Below are 23,409 nucleotides of genomic sequence, written 5' to 3'. Positions count from 1 at the left end.
TTCTGAACCTGTTCGCCTGGTCATGCGTATCCCACCTCCAAAACCACTGAGCAATGCAGCAGAAGGCGGAGGCGCAGTCAGTGCCGCCCAGGCCGATCCTCCCTCACCGACTGGTCCTCCGCCTGCTGGATCTGTCAGCTCCTGAGACGGGTGGCACTGACATCTCCAGCCGTAGCAGCAGATGCATCTTTTTCTCCTCAAAGGCCTAACAGTGTGTGCCTTTTGTGTTTGACACCATGTTATTAGTTGCGTACAAGTTAAGGATTGTCACGTCTCCTTGGAGAACTGGCTCCTTGGTCATTTGCAGTGCCCTTCTGTACCTTGATAATTTTCCTTGTCCTCAAGTCTGTTTGGTGGTAAATGGGGAGGAAAGGAATTTGATGGAAAGAGATGTCCGTTACGTGTATATGTCTCCTAGACACACACACAGCATCCGAGGGTGTCAGGGGAAAAGAAGGTTTTGGCGTAAGCCATGATTGTTCTCTCTTTTCAAGCCAAGCTCCGCAGAGGAGAGGACAGTAGTTTTTTGTTGTGACACAGCAGATACTTTTAGAGGCAACGTGCCTAAGAATGAGGATTCGGGAGCCTGGCTTAGAACTGTTTCACCCAACAGCCCCTCTTCTGTGAGGCTGACGGCAGTGATTTGCGTGGGGACCGGGTGAAGAGCACCCATACAGCCCATGTGGGATCCTGGTGGTTTGGACTCATCTTGGGTTTAAGACACTTGTCGTCCTTATGACTTAGGGTGGGATTTCCCAGGTTACCCGTGCAACCAACCCTTATCCACGGGTTCCACATCCATGGATTCAGTGAACCGCAGATTGAATACTATGTTTACCATCCGCGGTTGGTTGAATCCGTGTGTGCGGAACCATGCATACGGGAGGTGGACTCTGGGACTTCAGCATCGGCGAATTTTGGTACCGGCGGTGGGTCCTGGAACGGATCCCCGTAGATACCGAGGGACAATTGTGCTTTCACTTATTTTCTATAAGTTCTCTTGTTTTCTGTAGGAGTTGTTAGCGATAAAAAATAGAGATTAATTGAAACACGTCTGTTAACTGCTTAGACTTTATCTTCACAAACCAGGATTTTTCTTAGTTCTGAGGTGACTAGATTGTAACCAAGGGCGCTATGACTAAGGAACACGTTTATTGAGGAAATGGAAGGTTTCCACCCTAGAAGCGTTGTCCTGCCAACTTCTGGGGTGAATGAATGGGAGGTTTGCGTCTCCTTTTCTGTGTGTCTCATAGCATTTTGTCCTGAGCCTCTTTCTAGCCGAGTGGGCTCATTATCTCATTGTGGGTAAATAAAAACCACCCCCAATTTCTCACAGTTTCACCCGGCGGAGATGTTCTCCAGACCTGAGGGCCTGGGGGTCACCAGGTGTTCTGGGATTTGGGACTTGACTGCGGCTCTTGTGTCCTCTGGAACCTAGCAACCTGCATTCGAGGAGAGATTGGGACATGACAAAAGGCGCAGAGCTCTCAGGGAGGGCTCCAGGGACGAACGAGGTTAACGTGGCGTCGGGCAGTTGACTCACCCCTTTCACTGCCATCTTCACTCCTGCAAACCCTGCATCTGACAGGCGACTATCGATGCAAAGGGATTTTTGACCTGCTTTCGTTTTGTGGTTGCTTTTACTTATCTGGATTTTTAAAGTTCTGCCAAAGAGGAGGGTGTCACCACTGTAACCATGCCTCGCTCCTCCAGGCACCTGTGCTTTTCCTCACCGTGCATATCCCTGCTCAACACGCACGGTGGAAACCCCACCGACTCACCTGAGTCACCTAGGCTGCCGTCTTGCTAGCTAGAGTCCCCACTTCCTGTCTTTGCCCTGTAATCTCCCACGTGGGCCTTCATGCCAGCTCACGGGGTCCTTGATGCACACACGGTTTGAAGGGGATCGGGTCCATTTCTAAGTCCTCGGCTTCGCTCTAAACTTGTTCTTGTAACTGATCGTCCTGGGAAAGTGCCTCCAGCATCCCCCTTCTCCTCCCTCTCGTGGCCCCCGTGGAGGCACCATGCCTCCTCCTTCCTCATACTTGGGCTCTGCTCCCCAAGGTAACACGGCTTCTAGGGTCGCAGTGTCACCTGGAGAGGTGGGTCTGGGAGTGACACGGTGACAGCGGAACGGAAGAAGGGCCTCCTGGAGGTGTGTGCTGGGAGATTGTTAAAAAGGAAGTGACACCCTTCTGTCCATGTTTCTGCTCCCACCAAGTACATGAACCAGGTTCCCCCAGACCCAAGGAAAACCGGGAAAAAGTTCACTCTGAGCCATCATGAGAGGAAGCCCTGTCCACCTCGTTTAGAGGACGCATTTCCAATCGAACGTCAGTTATTAACATTTGCAAAGTTTTCATTTATACACCTGCTCACGATGAGTCAGAGCACAGAAAACACATAAAACCTTCTGTTAACAGTAAAAAACCCCAAAAACGTAAATTCTCGTACAATTTCAATTTATATATTCTATTTTTTCTAGTTTTATTGAGATATAATTGACATATTGGTTTGAAATTTGTGTATACTGCAAAACGATCACCACGGAAAGGCTAGTTAACCTCCGTCACCTCGTGTATAGACATCTTACTTCACAAGTATGATGGGATGACCAGGTACATTTCTAAGCACAAAACATAGAGCCCAGAATCCTGGCGGGGAGAAAAGTGAGTTGAGAACGTGGATAGAACTAGAAAAGGAAACCGCATAACATTATTATTTTAAACACACTGTTTTGTGGGGTTTTAAGTGGATGGATATAGTTATTAAATTGCTAGGGTGTTCAGGTTCTATCAGACACACTCTAAAGAATGCAGCAAATTGGAAAAACGTCTATTATATGCCAAGCATTGCACCGTTTGCATTTGCATTTAGATGATATTAAAAAAAAAAAAAAGCGTAGCGGGATGGCGGTCTGGTTTCAGGCTTCCAGGCGTTCTGGACTCACCTCGGGGTGAGAGGAAAAGGCAGGGTTCCACGCGGCAGGTGTGTGTGTGTGGGGGGGGAGCTCCTGTAACGTGTTTTCCAGGTGATGCTCATGCTCTGTTGGAGGAGGGGGTGCACTTCGTGGAGCGTCCCTTCCAGCCCCTCCCACCTGCCCCACTGCCCACACGCACATGGCATGCCCGAGGCCCACCCCCCTCCTCCGGGCAGGCCCTTCCCGGTTGCCATACGTACCCCCCTCTCTCATCAGGCCCCTCCAGTCAGCACGCAGACAGGCTGACGTCTCCATCCCCGAGCTGTGTACGTGTCTCCCCACACCCGCTTCAGCCTGAGTCCCCCCATCTCTGCTCTTGTCCATAAAACCCCTGCAGGAGGGTCTTCTCTCCTGCCCTACAACTCAGGCACTGCCCTCACACTCCCACCACCCTCACCGCCCCGTCAGAACGCTCGCACCCAGGCGCTGTAGATGGAACGTTCGCGTCCCCCCAAATCCAGACGTGTTGTGGGGGGCCCCTTACCCCCAAGGCGATGGTGTCAGGAGGCGGGGCCTCTGGGAGGTGATGAGGTCATGAGGGTGGAGCCCCCGTGGATGGGATTAGTGTCTTTAGAAAAGAGACCCCAGGGAGCACCCTCACCGCTTCCTCCATGTGAGGACACAGTGAGAAGACGTCCATCTAGGAACCAGGAGAAGGGTCCTCACCAGATGCTAAATCTGCCCTCGCCGGGATCTCGGACGTCCAGCCTCCGGGCCCGTGAGGAATAAGTGTGTGTTGCTTATAAGCCCCCAGTCTGAGATATTACAGGAGCTGCAAGTAAGGAATACCAGGTGGTCTCCAAGTACGTCTGAACTCACCCTTCTCCAATCACGTTCCCTCTTGCTTTAGGGCAGCAAGTTAAATCATCCTGCGGCCCCAGGCTCCAAACTAAAAAGAAAACAATTTGCTCAATTAAAAAAACCAAAACCCACTAGAACGGCAGTACTACTACTACTACTAATCGCCATCACTGATAGTAATAATAAAAGGGAAGTAAACACTGACAAGGATGTGGAGAAACTGGGTCCCTGTGCACAGTTGGTGGGAATGTAAATAGGGCAGCTGCTGTGGGAAGCAGTATAGCAGTTTCCTAAAAAGTTAAACATAGACGTACCGTGGGACCCAGTCATCCCACTGCCAAGTGTACACCCAGAGGAACTGAAAACAATCATCTAAGAAAAGCTTGTACAGGGATATTCATAACAGCAGTATTTACAACGGCGACAAATGTGGAAACAACCCAAGTGTCCATGGATGGATGGATAGATACACAGAACGGGGTCCATGCACACAGTAGAATATGACTCAGCCATGAAAAGGAGCGAAGCCCTGACACAGGCTACCACATGGATGGACCTTGAACACAGGATGCTCAGTGAGAGAAGCAGACCCAGAAGGACACACAGTGTGTGATTCCGTTGGTAGGAGACGTCCAGAACGGGCCAATCCATAGAGACAAGAAAGGAGATTCATGGTTGTTGGGGGCTGGGGGAGGGGGAGGGGGAGGGGGAGTGACTTTTCATGGGGGCGGGGTCTCCTTGGGGGGATGAGAAGGTTTGATAGAGGTGATGTTTGCACAACACTGTGAACGTCCTAAAGGCTTCTGAGCTGTTTACCTGAAATGGTTAAAACGGTCAGTTTTATGTTACGTGCATTTTACACGAATGAAAACCTAAGGATATGGTGTTTTGGCTTTTTCTTTGATTTCTCCTTTCCCGGCTTCTTGGTCTAACTCTGTAACGGAGCCAAACTCGGGTCCTGTGTGCAGTAAAGCCAATCTCCTTCACCCCTGTGGCGAAGGAAAGTACAGCTTTACTGCAGGGCCCAGCAAGGAGAACAGGGCTGGTGCTCAAAAACCCGACCTCCCCGAAGGGCTTCGGCAAGGCGTTTTTAAAGGCGAAGCGCGGTAGGCGTGTCCCAGGATGTGTGATCAGCTTCTGCACAGTTCTCTGACTGACTGACGGTGAGGGACCGGGACAGGGTCACAGGGGTTCACGTCATCAGTCCTCAGGTGCCAGGAGGTCTGGGGGCTGCGTGCTCATGATCATCAGGTAGTTAATTTCTTCCACTTGCTGGTGGTTTTAGCCTCTGCAGAACAACTCCGGAAACGTGCATCAGATACTGTACTTTAGGGAGGAGCTACAGCAGAGGGCATGGGGGAGGGGTCTGTCCCGGCAAGGCCCCAGACGGTCCCACTCGGTTACAGTTCCCTGGGCGCCTCGATCTTTGAAAAGGTTTAGAAGGCTGGTTTGGTTCAGGGACTGGAGGGTGTACAGCTCCCCAGACATCGGCCAGCCCCGCCCTCCTGGGCTGTGGCGGGGAGCAGAGGATGGTGTGGCCCTCGCCCACCCGCCATGCTTCAGCGTCTCCAGGCTTAGGCCCACGCGGCTCACAGCCCGGGGCGTCTCTCCTGCTCATGCGTCGTCCTTACACCAGCTCAGTATCTCCTCAGCCTTGGACCCCCCCCCGCTGCAAGGCACAGAGTGAGGGGCGCACCTCTGAAACAGGAACGCTGCCGTCCAACACTGGTCCGTGACTCACCGCTACTGGTGAGAAATCTGTATGGGTTTCCTGGGACGTCTGTGACAGATGGACACAAGCTGGGGGCTTAAAATAACAAACAGTCATCCTTCCCCAGTCCTGGAGGCCAGGCATGTGAGGGTCAAGGTGTCCCAGGGCCGAGGTCCCTCCAGAGGCTCCGGGGGGGGTCCTTCCCGCCTCTTCCAGCTTCTGGGGGCTCCAGGCGTCCCTGGGCTTGTGGCCGCGTCCCTCCCATCTCTGCCTCTGTCTTCCCGGGGCTTCTCCTCTGTGTCTGGGTCTCTCCTCTTCTGTCTCTTAGAAGGACCCTGTCGTTGGATGTAGGGCCACCCTCCTCCAGGAGGCCACCTCATCTCAGACCCTTCACCGCATCACACCCGCAAAGACTGCATTTCCAAATAAGGTCTTTTCTGAGGTTCCGGGAATTTTAGGGGGACAGTCTTCAACCCAGTGCAACATCCCAATTTCAGAGATGTTAAGTGTTTGGGTTTTTTAAATGTACATTTTGGAATTGATACAACCATTTCTCACCTAATGACTAGATCATGTTGAATCTCTGATTTAACATCTTCCTTGCACGTCAGCCCTGGGAGTGTTTAAAAAGCCGAAAGCTTTTTACATTTGTGCTTACGTTTAAGTTAGAGATTTTAAAAAAAATTTATTTTATTGAGGCAGAGTTGATTTACCATGTGTTAATTTCTGCTACACAGCAAAGTGTTTCAGTTATACGTATATATGTATTTTTTTTCATGTTCTTTTCCATGATGGTTTATCCCAGGATATTGAATATAGTCCCCTGTGCTCTACAGTAAGACCTTGTTGTTGATCCATCCTAAATGTAATAGTTTGCATCTACTAACCCCAGACTCCCACTCCATCCCTCCCCCACCCCCCTCCCCCTTGGCTACCACAAGTCTGTTCTCTACGTCTGTGAGTCTGTTTCTGTTTCATAGGTGTTTGTGTCATATTTTAGATTCCATGTATAAGTGATATCATATGACATTTCTCTTTCTCTGGCTGGCTGGCTTCACTTAGTATGACAATCTCTAGGTCCACCATGTTGCTGCAAATGGCATTATTTCATTCTTTTTTATGGCTGAGTAATATTCCATTGTGTATATGCGCCACATCTTCTTTATCCAGTCCTCTGCTGATGGACACTTAGGTTGCTTCCGTGTCTTGGCTACTGTGAATAGGGCTGCTATGAACATTGGGGTGCATGGGTCTTTACCAGTCAGTGTTTTACTGGACCATATGATTTAGAGATGGTTTTAGAACGTGTATGGTTGTTTGCAGTGAAAGCAGAAGAGGCTGTTTGCAAGCTCCCGTACTGAGGAGCAGAGGAGCAGTGGGGATATCCGTCTCTGCCCTGCACGTGTGTGTCTTCAACACTGATGTGTAGGGACCCCCGGAGACAGAGGCAGGGCAGCCACGTAGCCCAGAACAGGCCGTGCATTTTCATCCAGCCTGTACATGCGATCACCCGAGGCTACTTTGGTGTTCTGGTTCTTCCTAGGTTTCCACGGATGGGCAGACCTTGTTTCGTCATGCTTTGCTTTACTGCACTTTACAGATGGTAGGTTTTTTAGAAATGGAAGGTTTGGGGCCCCCCTGTGTCGAGCAAGTCTATTGGCACCATTTTTCCAACATCATTTGCTCACTTTGTGTCTCTGTGTCACATTTTGGTCATTCACGCAGCATTTCAAACCTTTAAATTATTTGTTATGGTGTCTATGGTTTTTGATGTTATTACTATGACTCACAATATTTGTTTTATTGGGGTGGCCTGGAACCGAACCCGCAATCTCTCCAGCGGATATCTGTGTGCTTTTTTCTTTTATTTTCTTTGGCCTCGCTGCACAGCATGTGGGATCTTAGCCCCCTGCCGTGGAAGCGCGGAGTCTTCTTAACCACTGCACTGCCAGGGAAGCCCCTAGGCCCATTTTTAAAGAACACTCGTCCACATAAATTCTTTTCTGGCCGATGAGAATAGCCTTCTGTCAGGATGCCGTCTTCCTTCTTCCGGTATAAATGGGGACCGTTGAGGGCCTGGCTGTGCAGGACAGATGCTGATCCAACGAACAGCTCAGCACGGCCAGGCACCTTGGGGCTCTCGTGGCCCCTAAGTCCTTTTGAGACAGGCTGGGACCTGGGACCCTTTGCTGCAGGGCTTGCACCTGGACACACCTCTCCTGGAGCAGCAAAATACAAAGAAACTATAAGGGACTAAAAATAACTGCGTGCATGCGCAGTTGGGGCAAAGTCTGGACAAAAGATACAAAGAGACCAAAAACCCACCTGTGACCTCTGAAGAGCCGGGAGCAAAAGCAGGGCACTGCGCACGCCCCCTGCACTCACACCACCAAAGGGGTGGGCAGACTCCCTAAGCCACCCCTCTGGCCCGCCCCTGGACCCACCCCTACCCTCACCCCGTAGAAGGACCCAGCTGCCCCCCCCTCGGGGAGCGGGGCAAGGGCACCTGTTACTTGTTCTCGCTCCCCCCCCCTGCTGCAGCAGGGACCCCAGTAAAGCCTTGCCTGAATTTCTTGTCTGGCCTCTGATCAATTTCTATCGATTAAGGAGGCCAGGAACCCCGGTCGGTAACACTTTCTGCCCCTGGAAGAGTAAATCCAAGCACCGACCTTGAATTTCATAGGTTCCTTCTCGTCACTCAATCTCATTACTAAACTAATCACCTTAAGTGAAGATCCCGGATTGATCCTGCAGCCAAGGGGGATTTGGCTGAGAAAGGGCTGCTTGCGTTTTAATCAAGCAAATGGTCTCGATGGCCAGTCCCTCTGGCCTCCTGTGGGTCCCTCCCAGGGGTCCCCCGTCGCTCTCGCCTTCAGGCTGTGTCCACCGTGGCATGGTCAGCTGACACTGAGGTCCTGCTTGCCGGGGTCCAGGGTGGAAAAAGGAGGGCCACCACGGCGGGGGCAGGTGCGGGGGGGAGCTGCAGCCCCCATCTGGGTTCTGAGGGTTTAAACTTGAGCATCAGAAATGGCGGGGAGCAGCTCCCCAGTGGGGCTGGGCCATGGCAGGACCCGGTTCAGGGCGGGTTCTGGGCTTCCTCTGGGATTAGCATGGCTCACCATGGTTCATTGGTGATTGAAACGCCTTCAGTGGAAATAATTGATCACCCTGGTGTAGCGGATTAAATGATGGCCCCCCCAAAACATATGTCCTTGTCGTAACCCCCAGAACCCAGGAATGGGACCTTATTTGGAAAAGGGGTGTTTGCAGATGTGACGTAGTGAAGCGTCTGAGATGAGGTCCTCCTGGAGGAGGGTGGCCCTACATCCAACGGCAGGGTCCTTCTAAGACACAGAAAAGGAGAGACACAGACATAGAGGAGAAGCCCCAAGACAAAGGCAGAGATGGGAGGGATGCGGCCACGAGCCCAGGGACGCCTGGAGCCCCCAGGAGCTGGAAGAGGCGGGAAGGACCCTCCCCTGGAGCCTCTGGAGGGACCTCGGCCCTGGGACACCTTGACCTCAGACGTCTAGTCTCCAGGACTAGGTGAGGATGAATGTTTGTGGTTTACAGTCCCCCAGTCTGTGGTCATTTGTTACAGCTGCACCAGAAAATTAATACACCCCCTCTCTCCCCATATGAAGGGCCCAGAGCCTGTTCAATCCATCCAGTGAGTTATCAACGCCAGGGATTAGTGGGCGTACGGGTTTGGGACCAGTTCCACAGCTGATGGTGCAAGGGCGGGCAGGGGCTGGGGGTGCAGGTGATTTTAGGGCTGTGTGCTCATCAAGGACAGAAGGAGTGAGCGGAAACCCCGGGGGTCCCCATTGGCTTTGTCATCCCCTTAATCAGGATGTTGGAATTTTCTAGAATAATCCATCTTGGGCTCACTCCCGGCCCAAGCAAAGAGCTTGAGGCATCAGCACTGAGCCCCTGGCCGTCCCCTCAGCTTGCTCAGAGACCTGTGATTCCCGAAACCAGGACGATTGGGGTCCTCCAAGCCAGGCTGGCCTGGAGGGAAGACGGGTTCCCCCTGGGGAGGAGAACTGCGGTCTCCTGGAGGAATGTTCCAGCACCTTCGTGGTCACCCAGGTGGGGGGCTCTGAGAGCTATAGCGGCTGGGCGCGTAGACAGCCTGAGGCTGCCACCGGCACTGTCTGCTCTCCTCCGGGGGGATGAGAATGTCCGGGAACTCTGGACAAGACTGTGTGCCGAAGCTTGGCCATCGGGGCCTGGGGCCCTTCTGGGGATCTGTTGACCCCCATGGACTCCATCTCAGAATGATGTTCATGCGAGCTTAACCTGAACTAGATAAGATTACAAAGGAAATGATGGTTATTGGAATACGGGTATCAACTTATTTCAAACACTTGGTGATCGAGGAATACGGGTGCTCGTCTGCTACACCCTAAACACAAGGTGATGCGTTTAAAATCGAGGCAGCTTTGAAAGGTTCACCCAGGAGGTAGTAGACGTAAGTGTTTCATCCCTTCTCGTGGCTGAATGAATATTATGTGCAGTGAAAGTACCAGACACAGAAGGTCACAGGGTGTGTGACTCTGTTTAGAGGAAACGTCCAGGACAGGCAAATCAGACAGCCAGAAAGTGGGTTTGTGGCGCCAGGGGCTGGGGGAGGGGGATGGAGAGTGACAGCTCGTGGGGACGGGGTGTGCTTTGGGGGGGTGAGAAGGTTCTGGAACCAGATAGAGGTGGTGGTTACACAACGGTGTGAATGTGCTAAACGCCGCTGAGCTGTTTAGTCTAAAATGGTTAAAGGTGATTCTTGTGTTACTTGAATTTTTGCTTCAATGAAAACTGGAGGGAAGTTGGAGTTGGATTTTGTGTTGTAGAGAGACGGGTGGCAGGTGTGTTGAATGAGGTTGTGAGCGGCAGGTGCACAGGCCTTCGGCCGGATTCACTGGGAATCCAGTCCGTCCTCGCTTTGGGGTCCAAGTGGTGCAGCTCGCCGTGCGCAGAATCGCTCAGAATCAGGTAGGGGCAGGCCGGTCTCCGCTTGCTTGAGGGCGAGGCTGAGCCTGTCTCTCTGAAGAGCACGATTCCTCCAGGCTTTCTCGAGTGATAGTTTATTCATTTTTTTTACCCTTTATGTATTATTTGGAGGCACCCTATTCACTTCTTTAGAAGGAGAGAGAAAAAGAGAAAATAAACCATCTTAAGACTCTTGACACCAGCAGGTAGGGAGCACCACTGACACCTTAAGGAAAAAAAAAAGGACTGCGTATATTTCCTTGTTTGGAAAATGCAAACAATGCAGAAGGAAGGGTGTAGAATGAAAACGCAGAAGGCCCTGTCTGTCCCCCATCCCCCGAATTTCTGCTCCCAGGTGACCAGTGTGACCAGTGAGGGACAGAGAGAGGATTATAGGATTTTGAAAACTCACGTGTGGCTTCCCATGGTTGCATGTGCCCCTCAATATCCCTCGGGCATCCCCTTTGGGGACCTCAGAGTCCCTCACGGGGGGTGTGCATTTCCCAGGACAGGTTCTTGCTGTTCCGAGCAGGTTCCGTGAAGAGCTTCTGTGGACGGACAGGGCGGGGGCAGCTGCTGCAGACGCCTGGACCTACCAGGCTCCCACACCTTTGCTCCTGCCCGGCTGGCCAGCCCATGAATGACCCCCTTGGCCCCTGCCCCTAGGGGGACAGCCCCCACCGGGCCCTGGCGCCCACCCTCCCTGGGGACCGATCCATCCACTCCCATGGGGCAGGATTAGGGCTGAAACAGCAGGAGCAGTCTCTTCTTGGGTGCAAGGTGGAAGCGTCATTTAAAAACTGTTTTTATTGTGGTAAAATAGACATACTATAAAATTTACCATTTTTAAGGGCACAGTTCATTGGCATCAAGTCCATTTATATTGTTGGGCAACCATCCCCACCATCATGTCCAGAACTTTCCCATCTTCCCAAACTTTGTCCCCATTAAACACTGACTCCCCCTCCCCCAGCCCCTGGACCCACCATCTACTTTCTGTGAATTTGACTCTTCTAGGGAACCCCGGTACGTGTCCTTCTGTGTCTGGCTTCTCTCACTCAGCATCATGTCCTCAAGGTTCATCCACATTGTACCTGAATCAGAATTCCCGTCTTTTCTAAGACTGAGTCATATTCCATTGTTTTTACATGGCATTTTGTTTATCCATCCATCCATCAGTGGACGCCTGGGTGGCATCCACCTTTTGGCCATTTTGAAGAATGCTTCACGTGAACACACGGGTGTCCACGCTATCTGTTTGGCTCCCTACTTTTGGTTCTTTTGGGTCTACACCCAGCAGTGGAATTGCTAGATCCTATGGTCATGCTACGCTGAATTTTGTGAGGAACTGCCCTGTTTCCCTGAGCACTTCCAGATGCACGCTCCCTCCCCATGATGTGTGCGTCTGAGTGTGGTTCTTAAGAGAATTAAAGCTGAGTCTGGTTTCTGCCGTTGCCCCGAGGTTCTCTTCGCCACCTGTGAGCTGGGAGTCTTTGACCTTCTGGCTGAGGTCCCGGAGGCCCTGGGCTTGGCTGCAGTGGCTGCACGTCTGGGCGTCAGCTCCCGGGGGACAGAGCTACTGCTGGATGCCTGTGTGTCCCTGAAGCTGCTTCAAGTGGAAGTGAGGAGAGAAAAAGGTAAGCATGCTGGCTATTTTGAAGGAGGCATTTTAAAGGTGCAACCTCAGCACTTTTTTTTTTTTTTTTTTTTCTGTAAAGGGCCAGAGAGTAAGTATTCTTAGCCTTGTGGGCTGGCCACGTGGTCTCTGCAGCTGCCACCCATCTCTGCCCTTGGCGCACCCAAGCAGCTGGAGACAAATGGGAGGGGCTGAGTGCCAATAAAACTTTATTGACAAGACAGGTGGTAGGCCAGGGTTCCAATAAAACTTTATTAACAAAAGAGGTGGTGGAACGGGGTTCTAGTAAAACTTTATTGACAAAATTGGTGGTGGGCTAGGGTTCTAATAAAAGTTTATTGATAAAACAGGTAGTGGGCCAGGGTTCCAATAAAACTTTATTGACAAAAACAGGCAGAGGGCCAAACTCAGAGAGCAAACGCGGGATGTCATTTACCAGCTCCCGATCTAGAGGTTTCCTCAGGCTGGTGTATGCACTGGAACCCCGATGAAGTATCCAAGGAACAAGATAAAAATGTGAAAAAAAGGAATCTCAAGGGAGTAATTTTCCATCAAGCTGAACTGATTCAATTCAGGGGTTGCCATTTATGATGAGAGTGTATTATTTTGGTGTTGAAGCTGCTTTTCTCTTATGGAAGATGGTGATGGTAGGGGTTTTTTTTTCTTTTTTTTAATGTCCTTCCTTTGCAAAATTCAAAACTGTCAACCCTATGTCGGTCATCCAGATGGTTTTTTAGAGTTTTGTCAATCCGAGAAATTGCAAAGTGTAGGGACTATCGCTTGATAGAACAGGAGTGGGTGGCCCAGAGGTGGGGGAGGGGGGTAGCTGGTGGGCTTTTTTCTTGTAGCCAAAGGACTTGTGTACCTGTTGGATTTCTGGGGTGCAAACAGCGCGGCCGAGTTAACTTGAACAGGAAGATATCATCTGAGGGGTTGATGGTGCTCAGATAGCCCGGCTTGGAAATCAAGCAGGTGCCAGCCACACCACGTGAACAAGCTTTGCAGGTCCCCCTCCCGGCCCCCACTGGCAGCACTGCCCCTGAATGCCCAGCCCATGCTGAAACCCAGCCAGGATACACCTGTGGAGGATGCTGGATGTTCTATGGGAAGCACCTGGGGGTGGGAGGAGCCTGTGGTTCCCGCTGACATGCGGCCCAGGCAGGTGAGGATTTGGGCAAGCGCACAGGCTGGGAAGCCCCGTGACGGCAGCGTCCACTCCGGCTGTGCCTCTGGGGTCCCCGTGGAGACCCACAAACATTGGGCAGGTACGCATTGTGCAGGAGAAATGAAAGGCTAGATCCTTCCTCCTCGTGAGCGGGACAAGCCGCTCCTGTCCTAGGAGGGACGCCATGACCAAGAACAGGACCACGCCGGACCCCAAGCACCACAGCTGGGCCCCCAGGACAGGCCCAGGCACCGGATGAGCCGTTCGGACATGTGGCCCCGAGATGCCCAGGGCCGTCCCCCCTTGTCGGGGGCTGGAGGGATGGAGTGGCTTAGGGTGCAGCCGGGGAGCACGGTGCCGTCTGCCCCGGGGGGCTGGGGGCGTCCTGCCCCTTGTGGAGATCATGGCCCCACCAGGCTCGGGTCCCTGCTGCACAGCTGAGCTCACCCAAAAAGCGCCCCTTTCTCCCCTGATCTTTGTTTCCTCTGCACGAGTCGGGCTTTTGCCCCCATATGTCCATTTTAAAATCAGGCGTTGCTTAAAGGCCCGCAGACTGTAATATACGTTTCCCTCGGGCTCGTTGGCTGTTCACCGCGCCGCCGGATCTTCCCATGGGATTTGCCGAAGCTGAACCCAGCAGGTGCGCCTGCTGCCCACAGGTCAGCCGGCCCTTCAGGACGAGGGTCCAGCTGTTGGGACTTCCGTGGTCCCAGGCAGGAATCGCGTTTCCATCAGGGTGTTCCCAGTGCTGGTGTCGGCATGTCGGCGATGCCTTGGTATCTAATGCGTTTTTGGGTTTTTTTCCCTCTGTTCTGTGTGTTTTCAGCTGTGTATGAAAACACAGAGCTTGCCAGCACCTACCTGGCCAGAGCCAGCCCCAAGCCCCAGCAGGACATGCTGCTGTACGCGTCCAGGACCACCTACCTGGGCTGGGGCCAGCTGGCCGCGGCTGTCAGGTGGGTGCGGTGTCGGTGGCGCTCCTGAGTCCCAGGGCTGCCTGGGGGCTGGTTTTCAAGGCATCCGAGGAATCGAAATGCCGGGTTTCTTGTAGAACCAAACGCGACATCATTAGATTTGGGAATCCGGAGCAGATGTGTGAGGTCACCTGGTGTCGACCGACGGGATTACTCTAATGATGTCGTGATGAGAATCCTTGTGCTTCAGGCGTCTCCAGGGGAAGCGGGGGTGCCCCAGGGCAAAGCAGGAAGATAATCTGGAACATACGGTGGAAAACCCTGCGTGCTGCTCTCTGCGTGTGTGATGGCTGTGCCGCACACCGGGCTTCTCAGCCTCACCCCACTGGCATCTGGGGCTGGGTGACCCTCTGATGTGGACGTTCCGGGCCCTGTGGGCTGTGGAGCAGCTTCCCTGGTCTCCACCCACCGGGTGCCAGGAGCTCCCCCTCCCCCAGTTGTGACAACCAACTGAAGACATTGACATTGTTGAGAACCGTGGCTCTACATCTTCTTTCTTAATTATTTTAACTTAAACCCCATCTTGAGCCTACGGTAGCTTAGCCGTGAGAACCCGAGGACCCAGTTCTGCCGCTGGTTTTGGGAAAGATACAGCTCATCAGATTCACGCTTATCATCACTGTTTGATTTCACATTTCTTTTCCAAAATCACACCCACGTGAGACTCACCGCGCACGTGGCGTCGATGCTGTTCTGAGCGTCTCCAGGTGGCCCAGGGCCGGTGCGTAAAGTGCATCAGGGTCGGGCCCACAGCTTGGAGCCAAGGGGACTCTCAGTAAGTCTCTGAGGGAGACCAAAGCGTCAGGGGTCTCATGTCACAACCAGACAAGAGGGCACAGTAGGGGCAGTGGCACAGCAGAGCGTGGACGCCCGTCTAAGAGGTCAGCCCCCCGTCAGCTCCCACAAGTTGTGCCCGCGCGGCCATGGGGTGACGGCCGCCCCAGCTTCCGAGCTTTGTGCTTTACGAGAAGCAGGATGTCGCGATTTCAAGGGGACGCCCCCTGAGTTTTTGACCTTGGGGCCCATTCAGTTAAAGAAGGAAGCCGTGAGGAGCTGGACACAGCCCAATGGACTCCGCCCGAGGGTGCTAGTAACCAACGGCGCCTCCACATCTCCGCAGCCCTTGCTGGACCCTCTGGAGTCGGCCCGAGGGACTGCAGTGCTTTGCCCCACGTGCAAAAGGAGCCTCTGGTTTCGGAGCAACGGAGAGTAACAGGCTTCTTCCTCCTGCCTCGTGCTGGTGTATCTGGGTCCCACACGGAGGCACGGATTTCTGCTGCTGTGTATTTTTCATCAGTGTCTCCCGAAGATCAGGTGGGAAAGAGATGCCTCACCTGACCGAAGGCTGGGTCACCTCATATCCATGAAAGGAGCAGGGGGCTGACTGCGGCCAGACTAGATCCAGGATGGAAGGAGGACACACCGCAGGGAGCCAGCTCACCTGTACATCAGGCAGCGGGGCCCAGGAGGACCCAGAAATCCCCCCCACACCGGCCTCAGGGGAGTAGCAGGAAGCTGTGGGTAGACCCGCTGGCCCTCGAGCTACAAGGAGGGCCCCATCCCCAGGTGCCAGGGGCTGAGTCCTCCTGGACCGAGGCATCGCCTCATTTCACGGCATCTTTACACCGTCTTTAGACTGTCCCTCGTTTCTTCTTTCCGCACATCAGAGAGGCCTGCTGGATGGGTAACCTGCAGCTCTGAATGTGCAGTTACTTTTTGCAAACTAGAAAGGAATTCGTGAGTGTCTTGGGTTACTTGTTTCCTGTTCTGTCTGCGATGTAAGGATAGGGTCTGTGAGCACCAGTGTGCGGTACGTAATGTGCAGTAAAGTCTCAGAACCCGAGTGATGCCCGCCCCGTTTTCAGAGACAGGAGGAACCAGTACCTGAAGGCCTTTGGGGTTCCCTCCGAGGAGCTCTTCACTGCCATCTACAGGTAACGCCAAGCACCTGCTTTTTTTTTTTTTTTTGGCCTCGCTGCGGGATCTTAGCTCCCCAGCCAGGGGTTGAACCCGAGCCCCCTGCAGTAGAAGTGCAGGAGTCTTAACCACTGGACCGCCAGGCGGGTCCCAAGCACCTGCTCTGATAGGGTTATGCTTATATTTTAAAATTTTATTGAAGTGTAGTTGACTGACAGTGTTGTGTTACTGTGTGCTGTAGAGAAAACCGACTCAGTTATACACATTTATACAATCTTTAATATTCTTTTCCATGATGGTTTATCCCAGGATATTGAATAGAGTTCCCTGTGCTCCGCAGTAGGACCTTGTTGTGTATCCATCCTATATATACAAGGCTGCATCTGCTAATCCTGACCTTCCACTCCTTCCCTCTCCCACCCCCCTCTCCCTTGGCAACCACTAGTCTGTTCTCTGTGTCTGTGAGTCTGTTTCTGTTTCATACATAAGTTCATTTGTGTCATATTTTAGGTTCCACATATAAGTGACATCATATGGTATTTGTCTGTCTCTGTCTGACTGACTTCCCTTAGTATGATAACCTCTAGGTCCCTCCATGTGGCTGCAAATGGCATTATTTCGTTCTTTTTGATGGCTGGGTCATATTCCACTGTATATATGCACCACACCTTCTCTATCCGTTCCCCTGTCAGTGGACAGATAGGCTGCTGCCATGTCCTGCATGGAAACAGAGCTGCAGTGAATACTGGGGGTGCATCTTGGGATCTTTTCAGATTATGGTTTTCTCCGGACACATGCCCAAGAGTGGAATTGCAAGTTCATATGGCAACTCTGTTTTGTAGTTTTCTGAGGAACTGCATACTGTTCTTAATAGTGGCCGCGTCAATTTACATCTCCACCAACAGTGCACAAGGACACCCTGGTTTTAATAGTTCCCAGTGACCCAGTGAAGGAAGAAGATGGATATCCCAGTAGGACAGTGGGGAGCATCTTCCTCTCACTTCCCGAAGGCTGTTGTGGTCCTAGCTCCTTTCACTGCAGCCAACTGGCACCGGCTCCAAGGACGAGGGCGTGGGACACAGATGTGGTTCTCCGTGTAGACAACAGTGAGACTCCTCTGGGCGGGGTTGCAGGCTGGTCTGCTGAAACTCCAAGAGCAGTCTTCTCACGCTGCCTTCCTGGTGGAGAAAAACACCGTGTGAGCCTGCAAGGATCAGGAGAGTTTACTGGGGTCCTGGGGGGCAGATGTCACTCCTCCGTTGTGATGCTGGCGGGGATGAGAAGGAAGGCTGGCCACGCCTGCACGTTGGACACTGGGAAGCTCCCAGAACAGACGCAGGACTGGGTGGGTGGTCGTCCTCCCAGTCTTACGGGATAAGGGGGTGGGGCTCGGTTGAGGGCAAAACGGCAGCGGTGAGCACCAACCCTCGGTCTGGTTTCAGGAGACCCCGCAGCTCCCTCCTGACCCAGTACTGCCTTCCCATAGAGGAGGGACGGAATGCTCGGGTCGCCCTTCGGGTAGGGATGTGAGGCTTCAGAAAATCATCTCTGGTGCACAAGGGGTGTCTTTGCCATGTTCGCTGGTAGCAGGTTCCTCTAAGCAAGAGCAGACTTGCAATTGCTCTGCCTTGGGGCCAGCTGGGCGTGAAAACACAAGACAGGAGGGTCTCCAGGACCTGGGACGTGCATGCCGTTGGCGTCTGGGAGGGTCCTCCTTGTTTCTCACTGGGGCGTCCCCTGGAAGTGTCCCCCACAGGGACCCACGGGCACATCTCACTCCAGCATTTGCCCATGGCTTCCTCTGCTTGGCTGGTGTCTTGTCTTCGGGTGGACAGATGCCCTGGCACGAGAGGACACAGTCAGGTCAGAGTCTGTGTGGAAGGTTGGCATGCGCGTCGGCCCAACCAGGAAGACCCCCTAGATTCCAGGGCCTGTAGGTGAGCCTGTAACTATGGAGACCAGAGTGTGGGTACCACCCAGGTCCCCACCCTGTCACGTCCTGTGTCCGCTTGCAGGTGGTTCCGGGGCTGTGGCCAAGGCGTGCATGTCTCTGTACCCGGGGTCTCAGATCACCGTGTTTGACATCCCGGACGTGGTCCAGACGGCAAACAGGCACTTCTCATTCCCGGAGGATGAACGGATCGGCCTCTGTGAAGGTGGGTTTCCAAGTGCTGTCTATGTCCACGGGGAAACAGATGCGTCCCGGGGGTGTGTGGGAGAAGGCGGCAGTGGATGGTCAGAGTGGGTTCCTTCACCCTCCAAATATACTTCCCCTCAACCTAGAACTGTGAGTCATGACAGATGGAAAACTCTGGGAGGGTATATTGTTTTCTTGCAATTAATTCTTTCTTGAGTATTGTACTGGGTTCAACACTGTCCCGTCAAAATTCATGTCCAGCTAGAATTTGTGAATGGGACCTTATTAGGAAATAGGGTCCTTGCAAATGTGATGAAGTGTAGGGTCTGAGCTGAGGTCCTCCTGGAGGAGGGTGGCCCTACATCCAACGGCAGGGTCCTTCTAAGACACAGAAGAGGAGAGACCCAGACACAGAGGAGAAGCCCCGAGAAGACAGAGGCACAGAGGGGAGGGATGCGGCCGCAAGCCCAGGGACGCATGGAGCCCCCAGGAGCTGAAGGAGGTGGGAAGGACCCTCCCCTGGGGCCTCTGGAGGGAGCGCAGCCCTGGGACACCTTGACCTCACATGTCTGGTCTCCAGGATGGGGGAGGATGGATTTCCTGGTCTGTGGCCATTTCTTACGGCCACCGCAGGGCACCCACACAGGTGTCTAAATCCAGGTCACTTATGAATGACAGTAAATGACATGGCTTGAAGGTAGGATCAGGGGTCAGTTCCTGACTCAGAAGCTTGAGAAGCTTCTCCGGCTTTCCGAGGCTCAGAGACTACAGCAGCTTTGCCAGGAGCTGGAAGGGACTTCCTCTTGCTTTGGAAACGTGGGGTGCGGCTCCCAGAGATGGGCTGTCCCAGGAACTAAGGTCTAACCAGCAGACGCCCTGTACCTCCATTTATGGAGGAAACTGGCCTTTCGTGGTTCTATTTTTCTGCTCGCTCAGAAGAAAAACACCAGGCGGGGATATCATTTCCATCCACTCTTAGACCTGCTGTAATTTCACTATGTAATTTCACTATGTAAATTCACTATGTAAACTCACTATGTAAATTCACTATATGTAAATTCACTATGATGTAAATTCACTATGATGATTATTATTTCTGGCCACACCGTACGGCTTGTGGGATCTTAGCTTCCCAGCCAGGGATTGAACCTGGGCCCCCTGCAGTGGAAGCGTGTAGTCTTAACCACTGGACCGCCAGGGAAGTCCCTCGCTATTATGTTTTTTTAAAAAAAATCACCTGCACGGGACTTCCCTGGCGGTCCAGCGGTTAAGACTTCATCTTCCAATGCAGAGGGTGTGGGTTCGATCCCTGGTCGGGGAGCTAAGATCCCACATGCCTCATGGCCAAAAAACCAAAACATAAAACCGAATCAATATTGTAACAAATTCAATAAAATGGTCTACATCAAAAGATCTTAAAAAAAATAAAATCACTGCCAAGTTCATGGCATCTCATGGGACAGGCATCAGCGTTGCATCTGGGCCCAGATGTGGGGTAGGCACTGCCGAAATGTTGACTGATCCAGACGAAGGATCATCTCCTTTTGAGTAGCTCTGGATCCGATAGGCTGATTTCAAGGTGACAAGAATGTGCTGAATCATGTCCTTGAAGGGCTGGATACCATCTTTATTGAAAATTCTGAAATTTGGGGACGTCCCTGGTGGTCCAGTGGCTAAGACTCCGCACTCCCAATGCAGGGGGCCCAGGTTCGATCCCTGGTCGGAAAACTAGACCCCGCATGCATGCTGCAACTAAGAAGTCTGCACGCTGCAACTAAAGATCCTGTGTGCTGCAACTAAGACCTGGTGCAGCCTAAATGAATAAATAAATAAAAATAAATATTTAAAATTCAGAAATTTTGACCATCAGGAATTTGTTGGGGGGTGTGGGGGGCTTAATGCTGATTTTTAAAAAATTCTTTTTAATTTTTATTTATTTTTGGCAGTGCTGGGTCTTCGTTGCTGCGCGCAGGATTTCTCTAGTTGTGGCGAGCGGAGGCTACTCTTCGTTGAGGTGTGCGGGCTTCTCATTGCGGTGGCTTCTCTTGTTGCGGAGCATGGGCTCTAGGCACGTGGCCTTCAGTCGTTGTGGCTCGCAGGCTCTAGAGTGCAGGCTCAGTAGCTATGGCGCACGGGCTTAGTTGCTCCCTGGCATGTGGGATCTTCCCGGCTCAGGGCTCGAACCTGTGTCCCCTGCATTGGCAGGTGGATTCTTAACCACTGTGCCACCAGGGAAGTCCTTAATGTTGATTTCTAAAGCCATTGTATTAAAATATATTGAATCTCAATGACCAAGTTTTGGGGCCCCTTAAATTTTGTGCACAGAGGCAGTGCCTCACCCTGATCTTAACCCTAATCCCACCCCTGGGGAGTCTTCCTCCTACTTCTTGGAGATACACGATCAGTGTTACTTCGGTGCCTCATTTGGAAAATGGGGTGAAGAAGCAGACTTTGGAGGTTGGGGGAATTAAGTGAAATACTACTTTATTATGTGCTGTTACCCCGTTGAGGTTGGGTGTCTGCGATTGGTCCCCAAGGGCAGCTGGTAGAAGGTGCAGGCATGTCGACCTTCATTCCTGGGTCTGCATTCTCTCAATGCTGTAGGCAAACAGACGCCTGACCGAATTTGGCCCTTGGGCCGTAGTTTTCTAAGAAAAACCCCTGTCTTTCTTCACTGAGTGGAAGAAAACCCATTTGGAGGAACCTCCTTCTCCGTGCCCTGTCTCATGGGGGAATATTCTGGGGTCCATGTTTCCTGGGATACTCAGCACAAGAAAGAGATCCAGGGGATAGCATCTATGTCATCCAAGACATCCTCCCGAATTCCCGTGAATTTGCAGAGTATGGACCACACAGGTCAGCTGAGGTAACCCTGTACGGCTCAGGGCTATCCAAGCTCTCTTCCCATATTGATACTTCTTGCAGGAAAAATGGTAGGAGAGTTGAGTGTTGGCCATCACCTACAGGTAAGAGTCTCTCGTGGGCATCTTTATTCAGTCAGGGAAACACGTATGGACCTTGTTGGTCCAGTTTGACTCATCGGAATGGAGCTTCTGATCCATTGCCAGGGACCTCCTGAAACCCATGGCTTAAAGGATGCTGTCTGTTTACACGGGACCTTCGGAAACAAAATAAAAATAAAACCATTGTCCAGATCTGATGGAGGGAAAGGGGCCCCCAAACACCGTTCAGAATGGTCCTGTCTTCACTGAGATTTCTTTTGTTCAGGGGCTGGTTGAAAGCTCACCAGCTGGGAAGATCTGGGAAAGCTCGGTCCATACAGGTGGCCTTTCCCTGCTGGGTGTTGGTGTGGTCCAACGGGATTGAGATGCAGGCTGACCCCAGGGCACTCGCCCTGGGTTACAGGAGATTTCTTTAAAGACTGCCTTCCAGAGCCGGATCTGGGCATCCTGGCCAGGGTCCCGCATGACTGGACGGATGAGAAGTGTTCACACCTGCTGGTGAGAACCTATCAAGCCTGCAAGACAGATACGTGGTAGGGCTGGGTGTCGCTGTGCTGTCAACTCGGGGCAGGGTTGGCAGACTCTCCTTGGGGTGCCGGGGACTGAGTTCATGTCACAGGTAAGGGGAGTCGTCCAACCAAATGGCTCTCCTTCCACATCAGTAATTAAAACCGACAAAAAAATGGCATTGATAACCATCCTGCCGCGCATCCCAACGAAAGATGGAGGTTGCCGCTGTGCGCGATGGGGACAGTATCCTGTGAGGTCACGATGCTGAGGGCCCACGAGGGCGTGGGCACAGCCTCTGTGTGTCATGAGGTCACAGTCACAGCCGACCGCTGAAGGTTTCCTTGCTTTCGGGACATCACCATGTCTCAGGCTTTTGAATTGCTTCTCCCTCTCCAGAATCGTCTATTTTCCCCAGAAACTGTGGTTCTGCTAGTGGGGAATCATTTTCAGAGGCGGAGTTGCCATTGCTGGGAGGGCAGTGTTTCTAGACCCCTTCCGTGGAGAGAGCTAGGAAATGGATTGAACACGCTGAATTATTTACATTTCCATCCATAGGGACGTTACCGGGCAGTTACTCAGTGTTCCTAACACCGTCCTTGTGTGGTGTCCTACACCCGGAGCCATGCTCCTAAGATCATCAATAGTACTTGTTTGCCTGTCCTGATCTGTACATGACGTCATTCCAAAGGAGCAAAACCAAGGTTACTGCAAACAAGAGAACTGCCAGGCGGTGAGGTGGCTTGTCTGCAGTTCTTCTGTTTAGAATATCCACGAATTGGTGCATCCACGGTCACAGAAACTACGGTTGTCGCCCGGAGGTGATGTTGCCCATCGGCTCGTGGTCTTTGGTTTGCTTCCAGTGTTTAGGCCTTGCCTCCGCTTTTTATGTGTTAATTCTTGGAGGACTAACACATTGGCATGATTCGAAAACCAAATGCTGATGAAAGGTCCATGCAGAGAAGTCCAGCTTGTAATCTGACCCCCTCACACATATTTCTCCCCAGCTCTTGTAGGAGAGCTGATTTATGCTCTTTAAAAAAAAAAAAAAATTACAAAAAAAATAAATAAAGCCGCCGTGTTTCCTGGGTGAAGCCACGCCCGGGAGGGACCTGGCACCGGGGCCGCTGCCCACAGCATCCACGGTCACCTTGCCGCTCACCCCCCTTGTGTCTGAGATCCAAACACAGCGCCTGCCGGTTTGCATATTTCTCTGGATGGCCGGAACTCTGCAAGGGAAGCCGTCGATGGTGCTGAAGCCAGGGGCAGCCCTCGGAAGCAGAGGAGCATGGCTTTGCAGGTCCGGAATTTCTAGCCAGCAGGAAGATGACCTCGGGCACGTCACCTACCTTCTCTGCACCCTCACCCTTCAAATTTAACAGACGGGACTGGGTAATCTCTAAAGTTTGTCTTAAATGCCCTGCGATTCTTTCACTACGTCCAACCAATGCTTCTCAGCTGGGGTGATTTTGCCCCCCGCCCCCCGTTGGGGACACACCTGGCAGTGTCTGGAGGCATCTTGGGCTGTCACGCTGGTCTGGAGGATGCTGCTGGCAGCTGGTGACTGGGTACCAGGGATGCTGCCCAACACCCCACAGTGCACAGGGTACCCCGCATCAGAGAGTGGCC

At 52.5% G+C, this 23,409-nt stretch overlaps 1 protein-coding gene across 1 annotated transcript; it reads left to right on the top strand.

The window, feature by feature from the left end:
• The first annotated feature begins 873 nt into the window (after positions 1-873).
• On the top strand, positions 874-21,810 carry ASMT (acetylserotonin O-methyltransferase). The gene is made up of 8 exons (XM_029241214.1): positions 874-929; positions 9,416-9,584; positions 11,944-12,118; positions 14,109-14,238; positions 16,122-16,190; positions 17,660-17,691; positions 18,189-18,329; positions 21,677-21,810. The coding sequence occupies exons 1-8, from the start codon at positions 874-876 to the stop codon at positions 21,808-21,810; spliced, it is 906 nt and encodes a 301-aa protein (XP_029097047.1).
• The last annotated feature ends 1,599 nt before the right edge of the window (positions 21,811-23,409 follow it).

This window comes from Monodon monoceros, unplaced genomic scaffold, assembly GCF_005190385.1.
Source record: "Monodon monoceros isolate NGI ecotype Baffin Bay Population unplaced genomic scaffold, NGI_Narwhal_1 Super_Scaffold_22, whole genome shotgun sequence".
Taxonomy (NCBI): domain Eukaryota; kingdom Metazoa; phylum Chordata; class Mammalia; order Artiodactyla; family Monodontidae; genus Monodon; species Monodon monoceros.
This window is presented reverse-complemented; position numbering and strand designations above follow the sequence as displayed.